The sequence below is a fragment of the Simochromis diagramma genome, unplaced genomic scaffold (genome assembly GCF_900408965.1).
Source record: "Simochromis diagramma unplaced genomic scaffold, fSimDia1.1 OVJJ01000304.1, whole genome shotgun sequence".
NCBI lineage: Eukaryota > Metazoa > Chordata > Actinopteri > Cichliformes > Cichlidae > Simochromis > Simochromis diagramma.
Window position 1 is genome coordinate 4,549,527 of NW_024387030.1, and position 15,910 is coordinate 4,565,436.

General features: G+C 39.6%; 1 protein-coding gene across 1 annotated transcript in view; it reads right to left on the reverse strand.

The window, feature by feature from the left end:
* Window positions 1–15,611, reverse strand: part of sos2 (son of sevenless homolog 2 (Drosophila)) — a 38,372-nt gene extending 22,761 nt beyond the window's left edge. The window contains exons 1-4 of the mRNA XM_040042600.1: window positions 14,648–15,611; window positions 730–855; window positions 348–479; window positions 55–219 (exon numbers count right to left, since the gene is read on the reverse strand). Of these exons, the coding sequence (XP_039898534.1) occupies window positions 55–219; window positions 348–479; window positions 730–855; window positions 14,648–14,731 (507 nt within the window). The 5' untranslated portion in view covers window positions 14,732–15,611. The remainder of the gene's footprint in view (window positions 1–54; window positions 220–347; window positions 480–729; window positions 856–14,647) is intronic.
* Window positions 15,612–15,910: the final 299 nt, after the last annotated feature.

Here is a 15,910-nt window from a genome sequence, read left to right on the forward strand (position 1 = left end):
CATTCAAAAGAAATTCTTCTCTCCTAATCATGTTTGACAACTTTAGCTTCTCACTTTGTCTGCACACATGGACACTTTGATGTCCTGCTGGGTGATTTCAAAGTGCCGAATGTTGCCAACATAGTTTCCTGCCAGTTTCAGTATATCTGCTGATATGTATTCAAGCACTGCCACAATGTATAGGGACACATGGTAGTCCACTTTGTAGCCCAAAACCTCCTGTTGAAAGAAAAAAGGAAAACCCACAATGAGACATTAACTATAACACAGCAGTTCAAAGGGTTGAAAAATAAAAGCGAGGACAGCGCTGAGGATGAACAGGACAGCGAGCTGTCAAGCATCCTTACCTTGAGCAGTGGATGTATTTTATCCACAGGAAGTAGTAAGGGGTGTCTTCTCCTGCGTTTCTCAATGGCTGACTGGGCATCTGCAATTGCCCACTTATCTATAGGGTGGGGGAAAGTTTTCTGGACGCGTTCCTGATTTAAGAGAAGAGGAAATGTTACTTTTCCTCATCAAGAATATGAGTACAAACATTAAGAAGGATGAACTTATATTAGAATAAAGTAAGTGTGTTTGAAATGCTTCTGTTGAATCATACGTTTCCTAAATGGAAAATGCCGGGACACCCAATGGGAAAATTAGCTCACAATCTGTTTCATTGTTCTTCCTTACGTCATTAATATCTACTTAGAAAATAAATACTACAAGAGATTGTAAAGGCCTTACGTCTACATCTTGCACAGTGCGAGGCTGGGCCACACACAGCATGTTGAGAAGCTGCAAGATCAGCTCCTCGATATACTGGAGGGCATCCTCCTTTGCTGTCAGGTTTGGGTGGACCTGCTTCTGTACCTGAAAGTTACATAAAAACAAATAAGCGTCAGATATGGCAAAAATTTGTCATTCACCATGATGTGGAGTGATATTATTTTTCATTCAGTAGGACAGAAGAAAAAAAAGAAAAGAAAAAAAAACCCAACATGCTTCTGGCACTGTTGACATGACGTAAAGTGCAACTGTTTAATATATCAAAGTGATGTTAACATCTGGTATGATGCAGCTCAGCTGGCCTCACGCACAATTACATCAGCCTACAGTTACAATGACTGGCTGAATATAAACATTTTTTCTTGGTTTTAACAAGGTGTTTATTCAGATTTTAGCCCACACACTAAATCTACTAGCTCAGTTTCATTCAAGACTAACTTGAACATTACAACTCACTTGTACATTTAATTGGACAAAGCTTCTTCTTTTGATGTGAAACCACATAAGTTTTGTTTTCCTTCAGCTGAGTTAAACATGAAGCCCACAAATGACTAAGCTATGATTAGCCAGTGATGCTCACTGATACTCAGGCGTAAACACAATCATCATATGACTTTCTGCAGAAAATGAGACACAACTTTAGTATCAGGAAACATCTCACTTTTAAGTAACTGGCAACAAAAAGCATTTAATATACTGAAAAAGTTACCTAATGCAAGTTTTAATAAAACACTCTTTTTGCTGCTTCCAAGGGAGCTCAGACAAATGCATGTCTAAACTCATACTTACTATACTTAAAAACTATACTTTCTCTAAATTTAGTTTTGTACCTACATTTACGGGAAACTAGCCAACTCTGTTGACCCTATAAAACCACTGATGACTATGAGCTCATGCACAGCAGATGATAGAGTGACATCATAGCAGGAGAGGTGGTGTGTAGATGGCACCTGGCAAAAAACATTACAACTCTGAGGAATGTGATTGTGCCTGCAGTCCTCTACAGATCCATATAATTCTGCATTAGCCATTCCCAGAGAATAATCGTAACTAAATATTTACAATGAAGTCTTAAATATTCAACTCCAGCTATTATGTATCTATACACTGAAAAACAAGTAAAAATGACTGCTTTTAAGGTTGGAAACAAATCTAAAAGACATACAAGCGATTAGGCTATGGCACACAAATCAACAAGTCAGATTCATAAGTTTCCTATAAAAAAATAAATAAAATCAGCAATTAAACACACGAATACTTCTCCACAAAATTAACTGCAAGACAATAAGTCTTTTAAACAAGTATCATCTCAACTGAAAAGGATTTAGAGCTCTTTTCTGCAGATATATCAATTCACCCAGGTTTGCTCTGCAGCGGGACTCCTGAGGGTGCAACCAGCCTGACAGAAGGTGTGATTTTACATGCTGACAACAAAGAAGGTGTGGCTGCATCAGGTCTACTAATGGAAAGAGAGTAACTCCACCGCCCCCAAAATACCCTCCAGCTACCCAAAAGTTGCCGTCATTTGGGCCGTGCCCTCTCACAGGAATGCTGTCAGTTGAGATACTATTATAGTATCCAAAGTAGTCTTGGAGGAGAAGGAGGGAAAAAAAAAAAGTTGTGGCAGAAAACACAAGCAGAGAGGTGGATAGAAAATGAACCTGGTTTCTTACAAAGCCTGTTCACATGCTAGTGATGGAATTACCCTGGCATATAGTGAAAGTGATGAGTTATGATGACAAAACTTTGCCCCCGGATTAAGGAATGTGAGAGGACCGTTAAAAGGTCGATGCAGATCGCGCTTCATGCATTCCTCTTCTGTGACTTAACAGAGACTCAGCAAAAGCAGGATGTCCCCCGTCTCAAGTTTGACTTCATTTATTTGGGATAGAAAAATGATCAGAGAATAGAGGAGTACAGAAGTGTCTCTAGGGGATTATAAAAGACCCCTTTCTCAGCCCTCCTTTTAGTTTACATTCTGATTAACTGAATTCAGATGCTTTTCAAAACGAATGGAGCTGGAAAGTCTGAAGCTACAGCTTGGTCTCATTGAGGTTTCTGTACATCATTTCTGTTTTGATGCACACTCACAAGACCTAACAGTTAAAAATATCCCACACATATAGGCTCTACTCGGGGGAAAAAAATACATATCAAAGCAGAAGTACGTTATGAGATAGATCCTTTTTAACCACAAATAGGCACTTGACCAAATTCCACAGGACACCAGGAGCTGTGAGTCACCACACTGAAACTACGGGGGTTTCCCCTGACTCCATTCACAGAATAGTTGGCCCGTTTCAGAGAGGCCCACATCCAACAAGTGTCGGCTATCTCCAACAATGTCGGGACGGGAAACATTGTAAGAAAAAGACATGAAACTGAATGCTATTTGAATAAAAACATCATAATTCAAAGACAATACACAGAACTGGAACAGAGCTTAAGACGTAATCAAATAAACTGCTGCATACACCCGCAGTACAATACAAAAAGGAGTTCAGTGTAAAATTCAGTAGGGTTACTAACTAATTTCAATTAACGGTAAATTTTCTACAAAAGATAAGAAATAAAAATACATAAAAGTTCAGTGTGTTTGCGTTTCCTCTTTCACAACACAATAAATTTATTTTTCGATAGCTGCAGGTATGTCAGTTATTTTCTTACAATGTTGCTATATGCTAAATCTGATTTTGAAAAACATTTGTTCTACACTGAAATGACACCAAGTGAATCTGTTTTCAACAAGGACATCTGACGAGAGGACTGACAGAGCGGTGGCATGTGCAGGTATGACTGTGGCTCAGTGTATTATTTACAGTACTGCTTGCAACTTGATCCTAATGGGTAGTGGATGTAACAAGGTCTAATATAGTTGGTGGCGTACATCGAAGTAAACACAAGCAAACTGAAAGTAATCTAGTGGAAAAATGGCTGGGGAACTCCTGAATTTGAAATGCACTCAGCTCAACTCAGAGAATCTGTGATGCAGAGAAATTCTCAGGGTAGGAAAATCAACTGTTTAATCTGAGAAGCACCACAAAAGGTGTACACAAAACATGCTTCAGACTAGGGCTGTGCAATTATTCTAATTTTAATTTCAATGTCAGATTTGGCTTCCAGCAAATATTAAAGCAAGACGCTCGACAAAGTGATTATTGTGGCGCATTCTGTTTTGCCTTTCAGCACATCTTTTTCCCCTTCTGCTGTCTTGGCCTATCCATAATAACCCTCTATAATTAAAGCTCAAGGAGCTATACCAAATAAAAAATATGGCTTAAATCCTCTACAGTATTGGGGTAATTGTGTTAAAGTACTGCAGCTGTAATAATCTAGCAACCCTACTTTAGATGCAAAACTAAAACATTAGTCAACATTATGAATTTTTATATATATATATATATACCCAATATTTCAAAGGCTGAAAAGCTAGTGCAAGCAATGCATTATCTTTTTAATAATACCTGTCATAATTTTTGTGCCATTTATCAAGCAAAAAATACCAAATATTCACCCTCACAGTATGAGTTGGGTGGTGGTGATGTTGCAGCTCATGGCCAACAAAGAAAAAGTTATCAACAATGTTTAGGTGGGTGGCAAATCACCCACATAAATGCCAGGAGGTCTTAGAAGAACATCATATTGCAAGGAAATCAACAGTTGCTCCCTTAAGGGGTCTGCCTCCATCTCAACCTATCCGTAGCCTCCTCGTCTGTCACACCAACCCCCAGCATGTCTTCCTTCACCACATCCATGAATCTTCTCTGTGGTCTTCCTCTCTTCCGCCTGTCAATGAGCTTCATCTTTTACATCCTTTGGACACTACCAAGCTCCTTTGTCTCCAAAACACTCACCCTGAGCCATCCCTCTGATCAACTCATTTCTAATCTTGACCCTCCTGGTCACTCACAATAAAAAGCTTAACATCTTGAGCTCTGTCACTTTCAGCTCTGCCTCCCGTCTTTTTGTCAATTCCACCATCTGTAAGCCATCATAGGAAGTCTCAGTACCATCCTTTTCCCTCTTGATGCTAAAGTGCTACCAACTTTCAGTGGTCTTAATGTTTTTTTCTTTAAAATTTAAAGTAGGGTACAAGCTTACTAGATAGTTTCCAAATTAAAAATGATTTAATTGAGACCCAAAGGTGAGCCATGCTGTAGAAAAACATTCTTGGCCTTTCTGAGAGGAGTCTGGTTCATCATTAATAAAAATCAGTCAATAGAAACAGTTAATTAGATTGGTAGTTTACACCCAACTGCTACATGTAGGCAAAGACAATGAAATTAAAAGCACCTCGACCATATGTAAAGCTTCATGCACACACTCCTATGCCATGTTAAGGTGTTCAGTTTCATGGGTCAGCTCCATTAGGAGGGGAAAAGCTAGAGTACAGGAAGTCCCAGTGCTCACTCACTCTCACTTTCTCTCTTCCAACCCCCCCTTCTGCTCGCTCTCCACCCGCACAGAACAAAGCCTCCAGGGAGAGCAGCTCATAGCAGTAGGCTGAGAGATATTAATGTGCATGTACAAGGAGGCAGCAGCAGGTTCATGCTACACACAGACTGGACAGGCTGGTCCAAAAGGAGAGGGATTCAGAGGCACACAAAACCCACTCAGTGTCTACATGCCTGCCAGGAATTTTAAACACAGACTGACTGGTTTGATGAGGAGAACTAGCACATAAGTTAGCGAAAATGTTGTCCAACAATCATTTGACAGGGGTTCCACCAGAAAAGTATTCAAACCTGGAGGCTGCAGTTGGGTGGGGTTGGTTCAATTTAATGTTGCATAGGATTAATGCAAAGCTACTTTAACAGTAATCATTAATTGTGTGGCGACACAGAGAAACAAGAAAGCTGTGTATGTGAAGTTCTACCGAGGAGGGAGGAGAGATTATTGCCAGTATGTGTGTGAAATTATATTTAACTGTGTTTATATGCAGGAATAAATGATTTAGACTATTGGTGTCAAACATAAAGGACCAGGGGCCAAAATCTGCCCACGAAAGACTTTATTTCAGCCGACTGGACAGCTTTGGAAAATGTGAAAGAGGGCATAAATTTTGGACTTAAGTGTATTTTTACGAGTTTAACTGCTTTTCCTACTGATTAACACCTCCAACATTCCCATTCATATTACCCCATAGTAATAGATAAACAATTAAATTACAGAAACCTTCCTGGGTTTTTTTTCACGCCATTTACTATAGGAATGTTTCAAAATTGTTCTGCAATCATTAAAAAAAAAAGAAAAAGAAAAAAAGAAAAAGACATTTTATGTGTATTAACAAAAACTTTGTTTTATAATTAAGAGGCTTAGCAACAGATTTCCTTTATTTACTCCCTGAGAAAACTATGTGGTCAGTAGCTGACGTAACTGACTAAACAAAATTAAATAATACAATACATTTCAAAACTTTATTTTCTCTGCAGACAATAGGGCTGTGCGATATGAACAAAATCTCATATCCCGATATAAGAATTCTATCGTCCCGATAACGATATAAATCACAAAAATGTAACATTTTCTGTAAATTATGTGAATCTCGGGCAGCTCGACTTGCGTGAAGTGTTTCCAGCTGTGCGTAGTGTACCTGGAGTCGAGTGTTTTAACCGATGCATGAAACTATACATTTTTAGACATAAGTTGTAAAGGCCGCCGTTTTCTTTGTGAGTATTTATTACACAGCGTGCTGCGGGGAAAAGCCTGTTCTAACGTTTGAGTCTAAGGTTTATTTTTTAGCACCTGGCGGCTCTTTTTTAATTCTCATCCGTAAATAAACTGCTCTTTCACGTGATTCAGTTTATTTTGAAAAGTCTCAACAGGATCTTGAGCTTTATTGTGAAAGGTTTATGTGAAACATAAACAAGCGGACACGCGATGGTGTTACCGTCGTTGTTGCTAACCACAACGCATAAAAACAGGTGCTTGTCCGTCCATAGTGTGGTTATATTAAATATAAGAGAAAGAGAGAAAGAAGAATATAGCCACTACAGTGACCATCAAAAGGATGAAAAAATATTGCTGTAAACAGTTTATTTTGCGACACCACGAAACAAATGATAGCATAAAATGAAACGATAGACGTTTTTATATCATCATGCGATATATATATATATCTCGTTATATCGAACAGCCATAGCAGACGATGTCCAAACATTAAGAGTGTGACAAATATTAAGGGTTTAAAGACTGGGTTTGACACTCCTGATTGAGATGTAATCAAAGGAAAAAAAAAAAAAAAAAAAAAAAAAAACTGGTTGGATATTATCCATCCATCCATTCGCTTCCGCTTATCCTTTTCAGGGTCGCAGGGGGTACTGGAGCCCATCTCAGCTACATGGTTGGATATTAGCTATTAAAAATTGTAATTGTTTTTTAAGCATTTTTATGCATTAAAACAGGAACAATATGCTAATGAGGTACATTATGCAATGGAATATTTGCAACGTTGGTCTCAAAAAATTTTTTTTGAAAAAAAAATCCCCATTGCATGTCTACATGACTTGCAGTGTTCAGCCAGTCTTATAATAAACTCGGGAAAACCCTGTCTACAAAAAAAACCTGGTAAAGCTTAAGTGAGGTCAACAAGGGCTTTGTTTAGTCCAAACCCAAGCCACTTATTTATTTTTGCATTACTAGATGCGACGATATGAGCAAGAAAAGATCACTCTTCTTTTCTTTTAAATGTAAACTATTTCTTTTTATACAGGAATTATATTGTACCAATGAGCTAATAAGAACCTCTATTATTGTTTCTTTCATTTAATAGATGCAATGACAACTGAATAACTAAAAGCATCAAATCATCAGCTGAATAATCCTGTTTCTGTTTCATCCACTTGTCTCCAATAATAGAAAATCTGTTCTGCACATCAGAGTGCAGTGGATGCAAAAGGCAAAAACAGATGCAGGTCAGTGGTACACAAAATCTGCTTGCATCAAGTTTCATCATCTTGGTTACAACTCAGTTGTAGTGTGATCAGGTGCTGTGTGTCTTCACAATAGGAGAACAGAAAGGAGGTAATAATAGAGGCAGGAGGGTGTTGATACAGGGTTAACATTTCTAATTCAATTGATTATTCTCCTAGCTGTGTATATATGCCCTGCATCAGGCTCAGGTTGCAGGTAATATGTATGTGTCTGTATGTGTCTGTGTGTGTGTGTGTGTGTAGGAGAGGTGGGAGTGGGGCTTGTTATTATACCCGAGCATGTGTCACTGTTTGTGATTCATGCCATGACATCATCTGCATTACAACCAGACTGTCTGGGGAACCATGAGGCAGAGATCAACTCTGAGACAACAGGCACACGCAAACACATTAAAAATACACAGACACAAAAGACGCACAGATCTGAGACATAAACAGATACAACTTCAACTACGATGCTAAAAAGCAAGCACATATATACACACGCACACACACACGCACACACGCCCCCTATCCCTGCTCACATTCAGATAATAAAAGACAATAGGTGGTGGACATGAGGTGAACTGCACGTGGCCATGACTTGACGCCAGGCTTGTGTGACCCAGTGACCCTGGCCGCCTGCCTGCATCCACCCATCCTCTGACTGAACCCTGTGTGAGGACAAGCTGATGTTCAAAGCCCTGATTTAATATTGTGGGAAGGGCGGGGAACCTCTGTTTTAACCAGCAACATCTTTTTCTGTGGTAGGCCTGAGCCTGGTGTACAGGAAACGCAACCTGTTACCAGAAACATCCTGCTGTCATCACATAGGCTCATCCTGGAGGTGCAGCAACTCACTCCTGCACATTGTGTCCTCCTCACATATGTTTACCATTTGCACTTTGACAGGATTACTGCAATCAGCAGAAACAGTCAAGTTCACACAGACAGACATTCATATCCTGTCCAGTAACCACCACAACTACTAATCATTACTAAGTACTAGTGCTGTAACTAATCATGTGACCAAATGTTTTGGAGGTTTTTTAGAATTACCTGGAAATGCCTTTTAAAAACTTCTTAAAGTAACGCTGCCACAAAAATATTCAACTCAAGACAAAAAAAGACCACCAATTATTATAATTTCTAGCAAATAATAATAAGTAATATATGCAAATACAAATTTTGATAATCATGACCTTTTGCTGTTTAACTGCTGGGAGGTGAAAATTTCATCGAGACTGGCCCGCCAATTAAGGAGGAGATAGGGTACATACAGACATACATTCACTACAGTGATTATAGTAAGATTATTATATGAATATTGCAGCTATTCTTTGGGCCTGGTTTATTTTCAACCTTTGTCCTTGCACATGACCAAGTATACATAGTTTCAAGTCCAGCCCAGGAACTTTGCGCAATTATATCACCCTCTTCTCTTTTCTCATCATTTTCTCTCCCTGTCTAGATTCAACCTGGTAATAAAAGGCATAAAATATTTAATTGGCCAATCCCACGGCAGCAACTCGGGGCATTTAGGCATGTAGATTTGGACACAGCGACTCACTGAAGTTCAAACAGAGTGGTGAAGAAGGGTGACTGTAAGTGGCTCTCAATGTTGGTGCCAGACTGGCTGGTCTGACTATTTCACATACTTCTGCTCTGCCAGGATTTTCCCACACAACTATACTTCGGATTAAAAAAAATAAATACATAAATATCGAGTGAGCTGCAGTAACCACACTGCTTTAAGCTGATAAGAACAAAACAGTAAAACTACAAATGCAGAAGAACATCTCTGAATGCACAACCTTGCAGTAAATGCTCTGTAGATGACAACCAATATTGGATAACAAAAGATTAGAAAAAGATTGCCTGGTCTGATGAGGTAGGGTTACAATTTGGAGTGAACATAAAAATCATAGATCAACCTGAGCTCTTTGTTACTGCCTTGTATCAAAGAGCTCAGGTGGGAGGTGTAATGATGTGGGGGATTTCCTTGGCATATTTTGGGCCAAAAGTCATCAACAAAACACAGCCCATCTGAGTATTGTTGCTGATCATGTCCATCCTTTTATGACCACAGTGCGCCCAACTTCTACAGGCTGCTTCCAGCACAAAGCTCAAATCATCTCAATCTGTCTTCTGAACATGACAATGAGTTCACTGTACTCAAATGTCCTCAACACTCACCAGATCTCGATCCAATCCTTTGGGATGTGGTGAAACAGGAGATTCACATCATGGATGTGCAGCTGATGAATCTGCAGCAACTGTGTGATCCCATCACGTCAACATCGACCAAAAAAATCTCTTTGTACTTTGCTTAATCTATGCCATGAAAACTAAGACTTCTCTAAAGAGCAAAAAGGGGGTCCAAACCAGAAATAGCAAGGTGTAACTAATAAAGTGGCTGTTAGGCATAGCATTTAGCAGTCATTTAAGGTGGCAGAGTCGGTTCTTTCTGCAGCATGGCACAGAGAAGCTGGAGTTGAGCTCTTATTATTTGGTTAAAATGTTTATCCATTTTTTTTCCTGATAAGCACTTTTTACTTCAAGACAATAAATTATATGTTAACACTGACATTATTATTTACACGCTACTAAGATGTATATTTTTTCTGTAAATGTTTCTTTTTTCAACAGCGGGTTACTTTAATCTACATTTACAGAAATTTATCTCACCATGTAAACAAAAAAAAAAAAAAAAAAAAGATCTCATGTGATCGTGGGAAACACAGGAGGACTTTCTTTCAACCACCCGTTTACTGATTTCACAGAACCTGTGGTTACAGAAGATGAACACAAAACTGTGGGGGTTTTGTACTACTTCCTGGCTCTTTATCACTTTCAATTAAAACCATTTGATTTGAGCTGTCAATGTATAAAATGCAGCACTTAAATGGAAGACGCAGTTTTGATGACTGGCTGGATTCGAGCGCTGCAGTAGAGTCTCGCAATAAATCTCTGATGGTGAAATGACAAGAGCTCTGTCTAGTCTGAGTAAAAAAGGCAACAAAACCATGTGACTAAAATAAAACAACTCTCTCAGCTTGGGCCCCAAGTGAAGTCACCCTTTCAGAATTTAACCGACTGCTCATGCTGAGACTATTAAAAAAGGCACACACACACACACAAACATAAAGCAGGCTTGTAACCTGACCAATCACGGTTTAAAATGCTGGCCTGTGAACTCAACTGCACCAGGCTGCTCTAACTCAACAAGGCAATGGAATGAAACTGTACCCAGCAAACCTCTGGCCCATTTCTCAATGCCAATGAAACAGCAGACCTGGGGAATGCACAGTTATTATTAACACCAGCATGTCAGGGTGAGATAGAGATCGTGCATTGCACCAAGCATGAGCCATATAATCGCCAGCCAGGATATGTAGATGCAGCAATATGAATCAACAGGTTTAGGGTTCATGGCAATACATGACTTAAGTCTCAGTAATATATGCAAAAGCAATGAGAGCGATCTCGTAAGGATTTTTAATAAAATAGAAAGATCAATGGAAAACGAAAGGTTATTGGGGAGCACAGTAACAAGAGAGCTGCAACCGCTGCAAGCACCATTTTATGGAAGCAACCCTTTATGCAATGCAAAACGAAACTTAATTCTATTCTCTAATCCTGTTAATCTTTTGGAAATATACCGATAAGGTTTTTAAAACCAGTTATTGTCCAACCTTAGCCTGGAGACAAACACTGCACTTGTGTCATGGTAAAATATTCATTTATAATATAAAATGAGCATAAATGACAGACGAAAGCAGGATTTGAACTGTTGCATTTTATATATGTGTTACTACAGTCCTTCATGTAGGTATGAACTCAGCACTACAACTTCAACTGCTTCACAGCAAAGCAACCAAGTACCTAATTCTTACAGACATGCAATTAAACTTACATCAAATTAAAGACTTCCTGAGAACTGTGCATTGCAACTAACAATTACTGTTTTTAGTTCATCATTTGATGCACAAATCTTCCAACATGATGTCTTCAAATCAGCTTTTCTACCCACCCTACAGCATAAAAACAACATTATATAAAAAATAAAGAGAAAAGACATCTTCACATTTGACAGTATTTCTGCATTTATTCTTTGCAAGTGATTCATTTTTTGTCAGAAAATTAACAGAATACACCATACAAAAATTTAGCTGCAAAATTAATAGATTTTTAATCTCGCTCAAGATTTTGGCTACCCACGATCAAATAAACACGTTCCACTGATTTTTAAAATGCAAGCTCCACCAAATCAAACGCTACCTAAAGCACTGCCTGGCGCCAATCACAGCTGTGATAAGACTACATTAAAAGACAGATGTCTAGAAAATGTCTGGCACAACAGAAGGCGAAAGGCTAGTCTCTAGAAGCACATCAGCATTGGTTGTTTGGAAATTGAATTTAGGGCAAGTGATGTAAACAGAGAACAAATCACATGCAAAGAGTGCTACAGAGATGTGTTCCCACCACAAAGCAACACAAATAATTTACTCAACCACCTGAAAAATGCACCACAATCTGAAGTATAACGGCAACCAAGAAAAACAATGCAACGGTTGCTAACGTGCATCATCTATGAACTCACATATCCACAAAGGTGAGTCTGTGCAGCGTGTCAGCATGTCCATCAAGATAAAAGTTGGACAAAAGATGCGTTATGACACACAGTTACTTTTCCAGAGTGCCAATACCAAAGAATTCAGGTAAATACGGAGGACTAGTTTTATGTTTAAAACTGGAAAAAGGGTTGTGTTAACAAAAACATTTTTGTCACTTAAATAATCGTGACAAATAAATCAATTCACCCATCAATTTTCTTCCACTTATCGAATTCAAGGTCGTGGGAGTGTTGGAGCCTATCGTAGGGCAAGAGGTGGGGTACACCTTGGGTAGGTCGCCAATGTGTGGCATGGCACGACAAATAATCTTGACAATAATTTTGGCCAAAATCATGCAGCTCTAGCCTTAATTCCAATAATGTGATGTCATGGTTATTTGTTAAGCCTCAGTAAATCCATCCATCTCATTTATGATCTACATATATCCAAAACCAACCACCACCTGGTGACACATCTCAGAACTAGCTCCCTGCTTGATAACAAACTTACGTCCCTGATCTGGCCTTTACAAGTTTTCTTTATTTATTTCATTCTAGAGGATGGAGTCATCCACCACAGCTCCTGGACAGCTGTAAAAAAAAACAAAAAAACAAAACAAAACAGCGAGTCACAGTCAGTCAAAACCATAACAAACTTCTCTTGCGTCAATCTCTGACAGGCTCTCCCTCTGGCAGTTGTGCAGCAAGTTGAGACAATGACACTGTGGCATCGCGACAGACCACCTGCTTTCTCAGTTTCACCTGATTCATCACACCATTTCTGCAATACTGATCACTGACAAGAATAGGGCAGTGTTATTTATAAGCATGATGTTGCTACACAGCTAAATCCACAGACAGTAACCTCTATAGCCACAGTGCTGCTAAAACTAAAACATGTCACAACAAAAAGCACATTAAATACAGGTTCAAGGCTTTTCTGTCAGATACTGAAACCACGTAAAAAAAAAAAAAAAAAAAAAAAAAAAAACTTTATAACACGACCAGTGATAAAGTTAAGCACAAAACCATCTTTCAACCTTGACAAATGGCTTGTTGTTGATATTTATTTTAAGAAAGGAATTATTTCAGTATTTCTATCAATGTTAAATTTCATTTTTCAGTGCGTCTGTTTTGTGTAAGGGGCTTAGTTTTAACTCGGAACCAAAGCACTCAAACACCAATAATGAATAGCAGGTTAGGTGAACCACAAGTCTCTAAAGGTCACCTAAATAAGCAATGCCATTTTCCATTCTGATGCACCACAGTTTGCCTGTTTGGCCAGTGTATTTCTTATAGTGGAAGAAGAAGAAGAAGAATCTAGTTTCTATTTTGAACTGTAACACAGGCTTTCTTGGGACTCTCCAGCCACATCAGAACACTAAAATTCATGAGTAGGTCTTGACGGGACGCTGTAAGTTTATACACACAGCCAGTTCAAAAGGAAACGCAGCATGCAGATCATTGTGCACCTTCCAGTTTCTAAACAGTTTGGCCTTGTGTGTAACCTTACAGAAAAGCAAGGCAAACAGTCCCCAGTGAAACAGAAAGAGCAGTGACAAATGCTTTTTTCTCCATTAGGAGTTGGTACCAGACTTTCATGACTCTGCAAGTCTGAGCAGAAGGGGTGAGGGGATGTGGAGGGGCCACAAAACAGAAAATAAACCTAGGAGAAGCCAAGATGATGCAAGAAAAAGGAAAGAACAGGGCAGTCAAAAAGGAACTGATACAGATGTGTCCTGCTGACCAAGGAAATTAAAATGCAAATGCTTCCTATTCCGAAGAATTCATTTTAAGTTTATAAGAGTCTAAGCTGCATTGCTTGGAAAAAAAGGCAGATAAGTGTGACCAAAAGCACCCGAAAACAGCTACAGAAGCTCTTTGCTCAGCAATGATGATCTTTTGATGAAATGAGGAACAAATAAAGAAGGCAACACGACACTCAACTCAAGCTTCATTGGTATTCACCCTGGATCATGCAAGTCGTTAGCACACCCTCGAAACGACGAAAAACTCGTTACAAAGGAACAACTTCTTCAAAATCACTGTGGGAAGTCATTATGAGGAACTTGGGTGACGAGCATATTGAATAGGCACAGCAGAGACATGTCAACAGGCGCGGGATATCTCCAGAGGTCTGCAAAACACTAAATGCCTCACAAATAAGTATAGTGTTAATATAAACACTTTGAAGTTTTTGCTTCTGAGCCGACTCAAGTCAAGAAGTGTTACCAAAACTTTTGTGCTGGTAAAGATGCACAGATGAAATCAGTGTTCAAATCGGTCACCCCCAATACGGGTGTTTTGATTTATAATAGTGCATAGAGAAAGCTGGTGGTCACAGTCGTACCTTTCGTAGAGCTTGCACGAAGAGGCCTCTCCATTTGTGACTATTCTCGTCACTTGAAAAGTCGTATATCTGCTGGGGCTGCATTGCTGAAGCGGCTCCTGGTGTTGCCGTGATCCGGGCTGAACCGTCAGCATCGGCCCCGGGTAAATTGTCCTTATGGGTGGGTCAGTCCCGGCTTTACAACGGTGAAACAACACAAACTGGCTCACTTAATAAAAAGCAGAGTAACTAAAGCAGAGTGTGAGTCCGAGGTCAAATCGTGCTAAACAGCGGAAAAAATATCTATTAAAAAAGATGGAAAAAAGCACATGTAGCAATAAAGTTAAGTCGCTAGCTTTGTGGCTATGTGGCCAGCCTGCTGCTCCTGTAAACACCCAGCAGCTGCTAACTGCTAATAAGAATGCTGCTAAGTGTAACACTTGCTGCTTGGCGTTTGCTTAAAAACTTTAAAGCAGGCACATTGAGCTCAATGTTGAGGCAAGACGTTGGAGCCGAGGTTGCTGCCAGCTAACTACAGCTACAAGTTATGTTACGTTGTTTACAGCCAAAACACCTGCACGCTAGCGTTAGCTGGCCGGCTAACGATTGCTACAGGCTGCTGGGGCTGGCCTCCGCTGCGAGTACTATGTTGTGGCACACGACCCGTTCAGCTCCAAACAAGGCACACTTTCTCCTGCGCTGCTTGCTCCGAATTCAGTCATCTTCCCCGCAGCAGATAAGGCGCTAAATCCCGCGTACACCTCCAAAGCAGCGGCCGGTCCGAGGCATATCTGCGAGCAGAGCCGCTGAAGAGCAGCCGAGGTGTTTCTGGTTCGTGAAGTCGAAGATGTTCGTACCAACTCCGCTGCCTGCCTACAGCTTCTGCTCGCTGCGCCGTGCGTCCCTGCGTAATTTCACATTTTATTGGACTGAAAAAAACAAGGCTGGACTTTTGTCTCTACACACAGAGTAGACTCTTAGCAGCGAAGAGTAGCGACACACAGGGATAGACAGCAGGAAATACAATAAAACTTATTGACTTTCCCTTTGAAGTGTCGGCCACACTAAATACATTTCTAATTACGTTTTATATGACAAGGAGGCTGGATTAATGGGGAAAATGCGCTTAAATAAATATTATGAGTGAAAATATTTTTTTGAAAACTTATGTGCCCCATACATTGTCTTTGTTGCTGTGATTCAGCACATGAAAAAATGATTGACTTCATTTTTAATAATTAAATATTTAATATGTATTTAATTTATTTTGGCTCTTCCAGTATG